The sequence below is a fragment of the Chlorella variabilis genome (genome assembly GCF_000147415.1).
Source record: "Chlorella variabilis unplaced genomic scaffold CHLNCscaffold_5, whole genome shotgun sequence".
Classification (NCBI taxonomy): domain Eukaryota; kingdom Viridiplantae; phylum Chlorophyta; class Trebouxiophyceae; order Chlorellales; family Chlorellaceae; genus Chlorella; species Chlorella variabilis.
The window spans coordinates 299,393-312,027 of NW_005435083.1; the positions used below are offsets into that span (position 1 = coordinate 299,393).

The 12,635-nt window shown below is 69.3% G+C and overlaps 5 protein-coding genes across 5 annotated transcripts in view; 3 read left to right on the plus strand and 2 right to left on the minus strand.

Moving 5' to 3' along the window:
• Positions 1-426: 426 nt before the first annotated feature.
• On the minus strand, positions 427-2,531 carry CHLNCDRAFT_48629 (hypothetical protein; the record flags this gene model as incomplete). The annotated part of the gene is made up of 9 exons (XM_005849686.1): positions 427-497; positions 613-719; positions 817-886; positions 1,047-1,177; positions 1,375-1,526; positions 1,703-1,877; positions 1,992-2,164; positions 2,327-2,464; positions 2,496-2,531. The coding sequence occupies 9 exons, from the start codon at positions 2,529-2,531 to the stop codon at positions 427-429; spliced, it is 1,053 nt and encodes a 350-aa protein (XP_005849748.1).
• Positions 2,532-3,863: 1,332 nt separating this feature from the next.
• CHLNCDRAFT_142770 (hypothetical protein) lies at positions 3,864-6,097 on the minus strand (the record flags this gene model as incomplete). The annotated part of the gene is made up of 5 exons (XM_005849687.1): positions 3,864-4,595; positions 4,813-4,983; positions 5,142-5,172; positions 5,315-5,393; positions 5,536-6,097. 5 exons carry the CDS (start codon positions 6,095-6,097, stop codon positions 3,864-3,866), a joined length of 1,575 nt encoding a protein of 524 aa, XP_005849749.1.
• Positions 6,098-7,031: 934 nt separating this feature from the next.
• Positions 7,032-7,503, plus strand: CHLNCDRAFT_142771 (expressed protein; the record flags this gene model as incomplete). The annotated part of the gene is made up of 3 exons (XM_005849416.1): positions 7,032-7,088; positions 7,227-7,312; positions 7,470-7,503. The coding sequence occupies 3 exons, from the start codon at positions 7,032-7,034 to the stop codon at positions 7,501-7,503; spliced, it is 177 nt and encodes a 58-aa protein (XP_005849478.1).
• Positions 7,504-7,554: 51 nt separating this feature from the next.
• CHLNCDRAFT_142772 (expressed protein) lies at positions 7,555-8,448 on the plus strand (the record flags this gene model as incomplete). Its single annotated transcript, XM_005849417.1, has 4 exons — positions 7,555-7,561; positions 7,976-8,058; positions 8,137-8,214; positions 8,314-8,448. The coding sequence occupies 4 exons, from the start codon at positions 7,555-7,557 to the stop codon at positions 8,446-8,448; spliced, it is 303 nt and encodes a 100-aa protein (XP_005849479.1).
• A 741-nt stretch (positions 8,449-9,189) lies between these two features.
• CHLNCDRAFT_142773 (hypothetical protein) overlaps positions 9,190-12,635 on the plus strand; it is a gene marked incomplete at both ends in the record, with an annotated part of 5,379 nt that continues 1,933 nt past the window's right edge. Inside the window, 7 exons of the mRNA XM_005849418.1 lie at positions 9,190-9,623; positions 9,833-10,162; positions 10,460-10,588; positions 10,795-11,190; positions 11,443-11,761; positions 11,927-12,172; positions 12,417-12,593. Of these exons, the coding sequence (XP_005849480.1) occupies positions 9,190-9,623; positions 9,833-10,162; positions 10,460-10,588; positions 10,795-11,190; positions 11,443-11,761; positions 11,927-12,172; positions 12,417-12,593 (2,031 nt within the window). The remainder of the gene's footprint in view (positions 9,624-9,832; positions 10,163-10,459; positions 10,589-10,794; positions 11,191-11,442; positions 11,762-11,926; positions 12,173-12,416; positions 12,594-12,635) is intronic.

Below are 12,635 nucleotides of genomic sequence, written 5' to 3' on the forward strand. Positions count from 1 at the left end.
CAAGAAGCGGAAGCAGCAGGAGGCGCCCAAGACGTGACACCCCTACGAAGCTGTTGCTGATGTTGCTGCCTGCTGCCGCTGTATCCCATCCTCCTTCTCTGCTCTGCTCTTGGCCACAGTTGCACAACTTACACGCATGCAACACATGCGTGTGGAGAACACACTCAGGCTGGGGTTGTGAAATCGTTTTTGAAATTGAGTCGTTTGAGATCAAGGACGGGTTTGGCAGGTGATCGCAGCTGGGCTGGGGACAAGGGCAAATTGAAAAGGAAAGCCATGCCGCACATCAGCGGATGGCTGAATCGTATCAGTGAGGGTGTTGGGAAACAAAAGGGCAAATGCTGATGTGTATGATGGTGATTGCTCGCCAGGGCCAGAGCGTCCAATGTACAGTGGGGGCAGTTGAGGCACCCGCCAGCCACCTGCTTAGACGGCCAGGGCGCGGTCGTGCAGCCAGCTGAACTGGACGGCAGTCTTCTTGGCCTTGGCCTTGCGCACTGCAGGCAGGCACAGGGAGGGGGCGCGGGCAGCGGTGGGTGTGGAACCGCAGTTGTTTGCCAACCTTGTGCACAGCTGCTGCTGGCCCGTGCCCCGGCCCCTGCTCCCACTCACCAGCCTTGCGCTCCGCCAGCTTGCGGATGCGGGCAGGCAGGTTGCACACAAACTCCTGGGCGTCGGCAGCCTTGGGGTTGAGCCCCGTCAGGTCTGCGATCCGCCACCTGTGGCAGGCACGGCCCGGGCAGGTGTACGGTCTGTGGGCTCTGCTGCAGTGTGGGGTCGGCCTGCACCACCCCCGCCCCACCACCAGCCCCCCACCTCTGGATCAGGTGCTCCATGATCTTGCAGTAGTCGATGGCGGTGTACACGCCCAGCCCCTCGGCCACCTCTGCAGGGGCCACACGAGGGACGAGGGTGGGTGCGGCTGGGGCAGCAGGGCGTGGTGGAAGGGCGGCAACAACGCACGCCGGCTGTAGCTACCGCAGCCCAGGCTGGGGCCCCGGCTGGCAGCCTGCAGCGGCTGTACCGGCAGCACAGCCCGCACCCACCCGAGAAGTCCTCAAACAGGTTCCTCCCGTTGTTCAGCTCGCCGTGCCGCCCGTCGTCCATCAGGTGCGCCGGCATGACAATCTGCTTGCGCATCATGTCTGCAAACGCCAGCATGGCGCCGTTGGGGTCGCTGCACGGCAGGGAGGCGCGGCGGGGAGGCAGCAGCGCCGAGCGGGGTTGGAACACGTGGCTGTGCATGAGACCATGGGTGGGCATGAGACCACAGGCAGCCTGCACTCGTTTCCATTCCTCTAAAGCACGTGCGGGGCGTGCCGCTGCCACGGCCCCGGGCTGTTGCCCCCTCTTGCCCCCCTCCCCTCCACTCACGCCTTGAAGATGGCATCCATGGTGCGGGTGTAGGCGGCCTCGTGCCGGCTCTCGTCCGCCGCAATCAGGCCGGCCATCTTGGCCAGCGGCTCGTCGCCGCAGGCCTTGGCGATGCGGGCGGTGCCGCCGTGGGACACCTTGGTGGCGCGCTCCTGTGTGTGGCGGTGGTGGTGGTGGTGCTGGGGGGGGGGGCAGGCAGGCGGGCAGGCAGGCGCAGGGAGTGAATCAGCCTGCTGGCCGCTTGAGAGCGGTGCCACCGGTGGCTGATCAGCCACCCCAGGGCCCTTCCCTCCTCACAAGCCCCTCTCCCCCCCCCCTACACACACACCTGGAAGGATGTGTAGACGAAGCAGAGGTAGGGGTGGTTCTCGGAGCGCGGGTCCATACCGGCGCTGATCAGGCGCTGCACGGTGCGCTCCACCTGCTTCATGTCCACCCGCCCAGACAGGTAGAGGTAGCGCCCCAGCGCGTCGCCGTGCCGGTGCTCCTCCGCAATCCACTGCCTGCACGGGGCGGGCAGGGCGGGCGTGAGGCACGGGTGGCAGCGGCGGCAGCAGCAAAGGCAAGGACGAGCCGCGGGGCAGGCCGTGTGTGGCCGCCGAGTGCGCCGCCCGCACCTGGTCCACTGCGCGTACGGGTGCTGGCTGCGCCCCGTCTCGTCGCGCACGCCGTCCAGGGTGTTGAGCATGGCCATGTAGGTGGGCAGCGCCTCCTCCGTGATCATGTCGCCCACCAGGCACACAAACAGCTCGTCGGGCAGCTCGGCGGCGCGCTCGCGCAGCTCGGTGATCTGCAGGCCGGGGCGGGGGCAGGCGGCAGGGTGGGCAGGGAGAGGGCTGCAGCAGCCCCGCAAGCACTCCCCTTTGTACATACTCGGGGGGGGGTCTCTGCTCGTGCCTGGTTCCCCGCCAGCCTCAGCCCCACCACTTGCACTCATGCCACCCCAGCTCACCTCCTGGTAGAACTGGTCTGGGTCCTGGGAGGAGGGCAGGAAGTCGGAGGGCTGCCAGAGGTCCTCCACGGGGGTCAGCAGGGGCAGGATGTGCTCCTCAAACATGGGCTGGAGGGTCTGGATCACCTCCAGCTGGTCCTGGGTGGCGGAGTGGGTGACCTGCAGGCACGGAGCGGCGGGAGGGTGCGGGTGGGCGGGGCAGCATTGCGGACTCTTTCACAAAGCACGCACTTCCTCGCAAAACACCACGAGCATTTGGCCTGCTCACCGTGCCGTTGGGCAGGATGAGGGGGCTGCCGCCGCTCCAGTGGTCGCTGGCAAGGGTGCTGTCCAGGGTGGCGCTGGCGCGCGACACGACCCTGACGCCGCCAGCGGTGCGGCCGGCTCGACGGGCACGAACCGCCTGGGGCGCCGCCACGATGCTGGCTGCCTTCATCGACGCTGCCTGCATGATGCTGCAGGCGGGAGGGGGTGTTTCAGTGGGCCAAACATCCCTCGACGTGATGAAGCCCTGAAGTCATCTGTAACCCCGCCACCTCCCTGGCTGCGGCTGTTGATGTCGAACATTGCAAAGCAAGCCAAGGGGCCTGCCCGCGGGCACGCCAGCTCGGGGGCCGAGCTGAAGAGGGTGACAAACTTTGCCTCCTGGTGCCTTCAGTGGCCTGCTGCCCAGCGCCACACTTGCATTGGCCGCGCAGCAGGTATGGAAATGCGCAGAACGCAATCTGGCAATGTCAAGTGAATGCTCACCCGCTGCTGCGTTCAACCGGCCTCCGGAGGTGCTGCAAGGGTTTGGGTTGACGGCGGGAGGAGGCGAGGGCAAACAGCAAGCAGCGAGCGACAGTTATGAGGACGTGCGATCGGTCTCCTCTACTTTTGAGATGTCCTACAGAGGCTGCGTGTCCCACCTGCGATGCCTGCTGTGCCTTCACGTATGACAAACGGCGTTGCTTCAGCCCTCCGCGAGCTCAGGGCATGCCAAATTGCATGAACAGTGAGCGATCGAGCTTGCCAGAGGCGGGGGGCTCCAATGCAGGCTGGCTGGGTTTGCCCACCCGCCGCCCACCCGCCGCTCGCCGTCGCCGCGCCTCCTCCTCGCAGGCCCCAGGTGCCCAGCCACCTCTGCCCATGGTATGTATGTTTTGGACTATGTTACAGCTGGTAAAGATGCAGCGGCAAACGATGTACAGCGCGAGTGTTCAGGGTACAGAGTACAGGGCCGGCGGCAGGGAGGGCCGGGGCCGGCCAGGCAAGGTGAGCGCAAAGCAGCAAAACAGGCAGTCTGCGGGAGGCTCAACAGAACAGTTCAGAAGGAGATGAGGGGAAGGTATACGGCAGACACGGCAGACATGAGTATCAACAGCATCGTCGGACAAAGTAGGTCTTGGCGATCGCTCCGCAGGGTGCAATCGCAGGTCGTATCATCACAGGGAGTCGTGCGTCGGCGTGGGCGAGGTGCGGGTCCTAGTCGTTCATTTGGCGGGAGTGAAGGCATGCGTTGTGCTCTGCCATGGCAGCCGGCAGTCCTAACAGCAGCTTACTCTGGCGGAGTGCCGGGCGCAGTGGCCCAGATCACGGCAGCAGGGGTAGGCTTGCCTGCGGCGCCATCAGCCGCAGCCGCAGCGCGGGGCCCAAGATGGTGTGAGTGGGCCGTGCCGTTGGCGTCACCATCTGCCCCAGTGCCAAAAGCAGGTGCTGCTGTGTTGCCAGGGCCCGGCAAGCTGGGCGCAGCTGCAGCAACGGCGCGGCTGCCATTCGCGTGCTCGCCGGCCCAGGTTGGCTGCACAGGTGGTGCAGCAAGGTCCAGGCTGGCGGCCAGCGGCACCCCCTGGATGCCAGGCACGGGTCTGGGCCCGGGGCCAGCCACCGCGCCTGCACCTGCTGCTGGTAGAGGCGGGGAGCTGCTGCTGCTGCCGCCTGTGCCTGCTGCCCCCGAGCCAGCAGCAGCGGCGGCTAGGTCGGCCAGCCCGGCGGCAGCGAGGTTGGCCAGGCTGGCCAGCCCGCTGCTGGGAGGTGCAGCAGCGCCGCCGCCAACCTCCCCCACCTTCAGAGGCAGCGGGGCGGCCAGAGCGCCGGCCTGCTGAGGCCCCATGGGCGCTGCTGCTCCACCGCCAGCGGCTGCAGCCGGCTGCCCTTGCACCTGCCCGGCCTGGTGCTCATATGCATAGCCGCCTATGCCCATGGCTGCCAGCACGCCCGCAGGCGGGCCCTGCATGGCCGCAAGGCTGTGCTGCAGCATCTGCTGGGCCGCCATGGCCTGCACGTTTTGCTGCAGCCGCACACAGGGAGGAGGGAAGGGATGGGGAAGAGATGGGGCCGGGGTGAACGCAGCGCACTCGCTTCTCTGCTGGGCCGCAATGCCCAGCCGCCTGTGGTGCATGCTGCGCATTGGAGTGGCAAGAGCCTCGCCTGCCACGATGCGCCACCCCTTGCCTGCACCTCCCTACATGCCCCTGCCTTGAGCCGCCCCGCCCTCCTCCCCCCACCTCGTGCAGGCGCTGCAGCGCGTCCGCATCGGCGCGGTCCTTGTCGCTCAGCCCTCCCAAGCGGCGCAGGTACAGGCGGTACTTCTGCAGGTGGCTGGCCACATTCTCCCGCGTCATGCCATCCACGTTCATCATCGCCAGGATGCTCTTGGGCACAGCATTCTTGAGGCCCTGCACGTGCGGGCGGCCAAACGGCGGGAGGCACGTGTGGCATGGAAGGGTGAGCCGGGCTGCAAGGCGCGTGGCCAGGGGCTGCCCGCACCCGCAGCCCGCCATGAGACGCGCTGAGCGCTGCTCCACTCCGCTGGCAGCAAGCAGGGGGCGCTCACCAGGTGGCTGAGGGCGTTGATGAAGCGATTGCTGCAGGCAGCGGGGTGGCGGTGGGGTTGCAGTTGGCGGCCGGCCGGCGCAGGGCCTCCCAGCACACTGCTGCACCAGCGCTGCCCACGCGGCAAGGCAGCGCAGGTGCAGCAAGGGGAGCAGCTTGCTGCGAGGCACTCACTGCAGCTCTTGGGTCCACACCAGCCGAGCCTTCCTGTTGTGCCCGCCATGCACCTCGCCGCCAGCCGCCGCCGACGCTGCTGTGGGAACAAAGGGGCGGACAGCATGGAGCAGGGCTGGGCGCCAGGCTAAGGGAGGCAGCCGACACGCGCAATTTCCCCCGCTCGGCTACGGACCCCAGCTGTCTGCCATCACGCATCGCTGCACAGCGGAGAGCCCCACCTGCAGCAGCAGCAGCAGAGGCAGCCTCGCTGGCCTGCGCCTCGCCGCCGGCGCCCGCACCAGGCGCCTCGTCGTCGTCGCTGGAGCCGCCGTCCGTCTGGGCGCTGCCGCCGTGGCCTGGAGACGGGTGGGGTGGCGGCGGCAGCAGCCCCGCGCCCGCCACCGTCTCGATCGGCTGGCCAACCACAGCGGTGGCAGCCGCTGCCGGGTGCGGCAGCATGGGCACGCCGACTGCCGGCATGCCGGGGACGGGCAGGATGCGTGCCGGCTGCCCCTGCTGCACTGCGTCCGCCTTCCGCTTCATGCCCAGCACGGCGCCGGGGACGGCAGCCGAACCCGCCGGCGGCGGCACCGCTGCTGCCGCTCCTGCCGCGGGCATGGCGGGCACGAGCGGCTGGGGCCTGGTGGGCGCCAGCAGCGGGCTTGGGCTCTGAGTCGCCGGCCCTGCTGCCATGCCCTGCTGCGGCACCTGCGGACCTCCACCCGCTGGCCTGGAGACCGGCCGCAGCGCCGGCACCGCTGACGCGGGGGCGGCGGCGCCGCTCAGCGCAGCGGGGCCCATGCCGAGCGGGATTGGCAGGGGCAGCAGGGGGGTGGGGCGGGTGGGTGCTGGCGGCCCCGCCACCGCCCACGGTATGGGCAAGGCACTGCCAGGCGCGCGTGGCTGGCCCAGCGGCAGCCCGGCTAGTCGCGGGAAGGAGGGGGCGTGGGCTGGCGCGCCCGGCGGCCTAGGCGCGGCGCCGGGCCAAGGCACGGGCCGCGGGCCGGCGGTATGCATCCCAGCGTTCGCCGCAAAGTTTGCCAGCGGGGCTGGGTTGCTGGGCGATGGCGCTGCCAGCGGCTGGGCGGGCCTGGTTGCTGCTGCTGGGGGTGCTGGAGCGGACGCGAGCGCAGGCACAACGCCAGCAGGCCTTAAAGCCACTGCGACAGGGTGCGAGGACGTTGCCACGCGGGATGGGTGGCCATAAAAGCACCACCCACTCAGCAACAGCAATACCACACAGCTGCTCAATCTGACGTCAAGCCCACGCACCAGGGCGAGCGGCGGCAACTGCCGGTTGGAGCGTGGGTGGCGCCGCCGGTGCTGGCGGAGCGGGGGCCACCCCACCCGCACATTTGGGCTGTGGTGCCAGTGGATCGCCCTGCAGTGGTCAAGGGGCGAGACATGCACGCAGCTGGGTGGTGCAGCTGTGGTCCCGAGAGGTTGGCGGCGGCCAGGGCTGCCGGCACAAACGCGGCGGCTGCTCACCTCACGAGCCATCATGCTCGACGCCTTGGGCTTGCTGGGGTGTTGTGCGAGAAGTCATGCACGCCAATGCTGGCGCTTGAACTTTGGCCCTGCTCCCTTGCCCTCAGCGCTCTCCAGACACTGAGGCAGATGGAGAGCACTACGTCAAGTGGTGGGTCCGGTAGAAGGTTGTCCAGCAAGGCTCTGACGGGGCCACAGCGGCGACATGTCGCTGAGCAGCCCTGGGGGCTGCACAAGCCAACCCGACATGACCACGGAGGAGACAGTGTCCGCACAGGAGATGACTGAGCCAGGACCCAGCGAGGTGAGGGCGCCGACACTCACCTTTCACCCTGCTGTGTGCCTCAGCCCTGCCCTCCCTTTGGAATGCTGTGTGGGCACATGCCTTGTGCAATACAGAAAGGGTGGCGGGCCTCTGCAACGCCCGCCGGCGCTGCCGCAGGCACCGCAGCACGCCGAGGCTCATCGACCGCTGCTTTCAGTAGATAGATCATCAGGGGCAGAGGGGCGGCACTTCCTCATCCCAGTGTAAGTCAACCACGTGGAGACAGAAGCAGACCAGGCACCTTTGCGTGGAAAGGACCCCAGTGGCATTGTTTGGGGCTCGGGGCAGCCCAGCAGCCTGCTACCCATTGCTGCCCAGGCACCACCCACACCAGCATTCCCTTCCATCTGCTTGCTGCAGTGATGACACGGATGACAGCGAGCAGGTGGGCTAGAGTAGCGCCAGAGAAAGGTTGAGCACTTGGGGGGAGCGGGCGCCAAGTAGGATGACCAGTCTCGGGTTGCCTTGTGCAGGCGATTGAGTGGGCGATAGCGATGCTTGGCAAGGGCAGCGTCTTCCACCTCTTGCATGTGGTCCCAGAGCCGCAGGTGACTGGCCGCGATTGAATGTGGTGTCTGTGGTGACAGATTTTTCATGGATGGGGAGGTTCTCAGCCCGCAGCAGGCGGCTCTTCTCCCTTGCATGTGCCGCACAGCACTGCCGCCTCCTACCGCCCCTGACACTTGCAGATGCTGCACCTATGGGCTGGGACATACATCCCGCCAGTTGAGTGAACACCAGCTGCGGCATGCAACACCAGGCCCGCACCTGTAAACATCAGCAGCCTGTTAACATCAGGTCTCTCTCTGCGGCTTCTTTATGTCCCTGCCTTGTCTGCCCCATCCCACCTCTGCCCTCTCCTGCAGATGAGAATGCTGAGCTTATCGAGGTGGAGGACACCAAGCTGTTTGTCTCTCATCGTTTTGCAAAAAAACTGATTGCGGCCAAGGTGTGTGTGCGGCGGCTTGCCGAGCCCGCGCCTCCACCTCTGCCAGCCGCCCTCAATGTTGCCGCTTTCCCGTTGCAGATTGCCTTCAAGCTACATGTCATCGTGGGCCCCACAGACACAGACAGTGTGACGGGCGTGATACTGAAGAAGGCGCAGGTGGGGCCTACTGGCCACACTGCCCGGCTCCCGTGGGCAGCGGATCGGAGCCTGAGAACATCCCGCCATGCGTGCCCCGCCTTGCCCGTGCCTGTGCAGGATGTGGATGCACAGGCCATTGTGATGGCGCGCCACAGCAAGGGCAAGCTGAGGGAGATGTGGGTGGGCAGCGTGACCAAGGCGGTCGTCCATCGGAGCAGCATCCCGGTGGCCGTGGTGCCGCATGCCCTGTAAAGGTTTATCATGCCAACACCACCTTTCTGCACTTCCCTGCCCCTTCTGCGCTTGCCCAGCTCTGTTCCTGTGCGTCTGCCGCCATCGCTCGACGGTACAGCGGGCGGCGTCGTACCGCCGGGCCGCCACTCTTCCTCCAGCTAGCCCTTTGTTTGCGCCATCAATCCCACACCGTGTAGCATATCATCTGTATCGTTCTGCTCAGCTAAAGGGCCTTAGAGCCTCACCGCGACGTCCCCTACCCGAGACATCACCAAGTCAATCGTTCCGCAGCAGTTTTGCACACCCCAGGGTTGCCCAGGTGAATGCATGAGAGGGGCGGCGCCCTTTGCCCCTCTGTGGGGTGTCGGCGAGGCGAGGGGTGCTGCATGCGCCTCTGCCGTGCTGGTGGCCCTTGAAACGAGCTTCGCAGCTCATGGAGATTGCTGATGTTGTCTGGAAACTGCTGCGGGCGACACCCGCTGTCCATCACTCGGCTCAGGGCCCGCTGCTGGCTTGTGCTCTGCGTATCTGCTTCCAGTCGCCAGACGGCGATTCGTTATTGTCACTGTCAGCAGGGGCCCAGCGTGCCGCACCCGCTGCTGCTCCGGGCGGGCGACGGCGGTGACACCTGCCGCCTGTTCACAAGCCGCCTTCCTGCTGCCTGCCTCCCTTGTGACGCCCTCCCCTGCGACCCCGCTGGCTGCAGGGAAGGCTGCGGGGTCGCGTGCCCCCACGCGCCTGGCGCGCAGCTAGCCTGGCATGGACGACTTTGAGAAGGCCATTCTGCTGACCTTTGACCAGAGCGGCGGCGTGGATGGCGGGGTGCGGGCGGCAGCGGAGGCGTACCTGGCGCAGGTCAAGGCCTCCCCCGACAGCTGGCAGCTGTGCCTGGCACGCTTCGACAGCAGCCAGTACGTGGAGGTGCGGTTCTGGTGCGCGCAGGCGCTGAGCCAGCTGGCGCGGGGCGGCTACCGCGCGCTGCCCCCCGACGCGCGCGCCGCGCTCAAGCGCGCCCTCATCCAGCACGGCGCCTCGCCCGCCTCTGCCGCGCTGCCCGCCTTTCTGAAAAACAAGGTGGCGCAGGCCATTGTGGCCATCGCGGGGCAGGAGTACCCGGATGAGTGGCCCTCCTTCTTCCAGGACCTGCTGGGCACGCTGGGCCAGGGGCCCGCCGCCGTCGACCTCTTCTGCAGGTGCGGCGCATGCGTGTGTGCGCGCGTGTGTGCGTGCGCGTGTATGTAGCGTGCTGGTGGTGGCAGGGGGTCCACGCAAGGGATCCACGCAGGGTGCCGGTGCCGCGCCCGCCGCATGCCATGCCAGCGGCAGCCCCGGGGGCTCCCCGCCGGTGCCCCCCCTTCCTTCCCTTTTAACACCCCCCTCCACCCACTCCCTACACACACAGGATCCTGTCCTCCGTGGACCAGGACATCATCAGCCTGGACGTGCCTCGCTCAGCGGAGGAGGCCAAGCGCTCGATGCACTTCAAGGACAGCATGCGGGAGCGGGCGCTGGGCGACATCGCCGCCGCCTGGTGCTCCGTGGTGGCCGCCTGCCACGCCGCCGCGCCAGACACGGCGGCCGCGGTGCTGGAGACGGTGCAGCGCTATGTGCACTGGATAGACATCGGCCTGGTGGCCAACGACACGTTCGTGCCGCTGCTGTTCCGCGTGCTGGGGGCGCCGCAGGAGGCGCTGCGCGGCGCCGCCGCCGACGTGCTCACCGAGATTGTCAGGTGTGTGTGTGTGTGTGTGTGTGTGTGTGTGTGTGTGGTGTGGTGTGGTGTGGTGTGGGGGAGGGGCCGCCGCTGCCTGCTGTCGGTCCCCCTGCCGCCTCTGGCGCTGCCGTCGCCGCCCCGCCGCTGCCGCTGCCGGATCTGGGCAGCCCGCTGCGTTCAGCTGGCGGCAGGGCGCTGCGCCAGTGGCGCCCCTACCTCCACCCCAGCCCTCTGCCGCGCCGCCGCCGCCCCGCCGCCGCCATGCTCCCCGCCTTGCACACCTCCGCCGGCCGCGGCTCCCCACCCTGCCTGCAGCAAGCGCATGGAGGCCACGCCCAAGCTGGAGCTGATCCAGCGGCTGGGGGTGGTGCCCGTGTGCGCGCGCTGGCAGGCGGGGCTGCCCGCTGTGGATGAGGAGCCGGAGCTGGCGGCCAAGTATGCGAGGTGGGGTGGCGCCGCGGGGTGCGGGGTGCGGGGTGGGGGCGGCATGGCAGGGGCTGGGGCAGGAGGGAGGCGGCAGCCTGGCACGGCAGGCAGCCTGGCACGGCAGACAGCCTGGCAGGGGGGGCATCCTTGCGCGCGCAGCCGCCGCCCCTGCCTCCCACCCTCACGGTCCCCCTGTCCTCGCTGCGCTCCCTCCCGCCGGCCAGGCTGCTGGCTGCCCTGGCCACCGAGGTGCTGGAGGCGTGGAAGAAAGTGGAGAACAGCGTGGTCAGCATGGCGGCGGTGGGGCTGGCCGTGGACTCAGAGGCGGCGGGGGAGGCGGCGGCGGCGTGCCGCGCAGCCGCCGCCCTGCTCGACGCCCTCTTCCCCGCCGTGCTGGCCGCGCTGCGGGCCGGCAGCGACGAGGTGGCGGCCGCGGTGGTTCCCTTTTTGCTGGCGTACGTGGCCCGGCTGCGCGCCGCGCACAAGCGTGCGCCCGGCGGCGTGCTGCCGGCCGACGCTGCCGCCCACCTGCCCGCCATCCTCGACGCGCTGGCAGCCTGCGCGCGCTTCCCCGACCGCTCGGCGGCGTACGAGGTGGCCGCCGCCTCCGCCACAGAGAGGTGGGCTGCTGGGGGGGGCGGCAGTGGCAGCGGCGGTGGCGGTGCGTGTGGGGTGATGTATGCGAGTGTGTGTGTGTGCGTGTGGTGGGGGCCACCGCATGGCGTGCGCCGAGGGGCGAGCGCGCTGGGAGGTGCGGGGCGGGTGTGGGTGCGGATGCACCCGGGCCTCTGCCTGCCTCTGTGAGCCGCCCCAGGCACCGACCCCCGCCTCGTCCCCTCGCCGCCCTGCCCCGCCCGCTCGCCCGCGCGCAGGGTGGCGGCGGAGGAGGAGGAGAGCGCGATGGCGGACCGCCGGCAGGACCTCTTCACCCTGTTCCGCAACACAGCGGCGCTGGCGCGGCCCCAGGGCTACGCCTTTGTGGGGGCCCGCCTGTCGGCCGCGCTGTCGTGCGCGGGGGGGCGGGGCGCCGCCGCGGGCGCGCCGCCCTGGCAGGATGTGGAGGTGGCCGTCAGCCTGCTGTACCAGCTGGGGGAGGCGGCGCCAGAGACGGACATGCGGCCCGGCAGCGGCGTGCTGGCGCAGCTGGCGGCGGGGGTCATGCAGGCAAGCGGGGGGCGGCGGCGGAGGAACGTGGGCGCCGCGCGCTGCTGCACGTCTGCTTGTTTGTTGCCTCTTGCGAGGTTGCATGGCCTGCCGCTGGCTGGGCTGGAGCCGGGGTGTGGCGGCCACCCACCCCTGCCGAGGTGCGACTCAGCCACACCACGCCCGCCTGCCTGGCACCGCCCCCGCGCGCAGGCGGACGTGCCGGCTGCCAAGCACCGCCTGGTGGCGCTGGCGCTGCTGGAGACGTACGTGCGGTACAGCCGGGTGGCGGCGGCCGCGGGCGGCGCCCTGCTGGCCGCCGTCGCGCAGCGCTTCCTGGACGGCCACGGCATGGGCCACCCGTGCGAGGCGGTGTCGCGCCGCGCCGCCTACCTGCTGTGCCGCCTGGCCAAGCAGCTGCGCGGCAGCCTCAGGCCGCTGCTGCCTGACATCCTGCAGGTGGGCGGGTGGCTGGTGGTGGAGGTGGTGGGGTGGTGGGGGTGGTGGTGGCGGTGGTGGGGGTGGTGGTGGCGGTAGAGTGGGTGCTGACGGCCGCGCCAGCCATGTGTGGCGCCGGCGGCTGCGCCAGGCCCCGACCCTGGCCGCCCCTCGCTGCTTCGCTCGCCCCAGCCTGCGCCTCACCCCTGCCCTGCGCCTCACCCTGCTCTCCCGTGCCCCGCCCCCGCCCCGCCCGCCACCGCAGCGCATCCAGCCGCACCTGGCAGCCATCGCGGGCAGCCCCGCCCCCGAGGCGGCCGCCTCCGCGCGGTCGAGCGGCGTGGCGGGGGGGCGCGGCGCACTGGCGCTGGGCGCCATCACCGCGGTGGACGACCGGCTGTATGCGTTTGAGGCTGTGGGGCTGCTGGTGGGGCAGGAGGAGGTGGAGGCGGCGCAGCAGCACGCCTGGCTGGCCGCGCTGCGC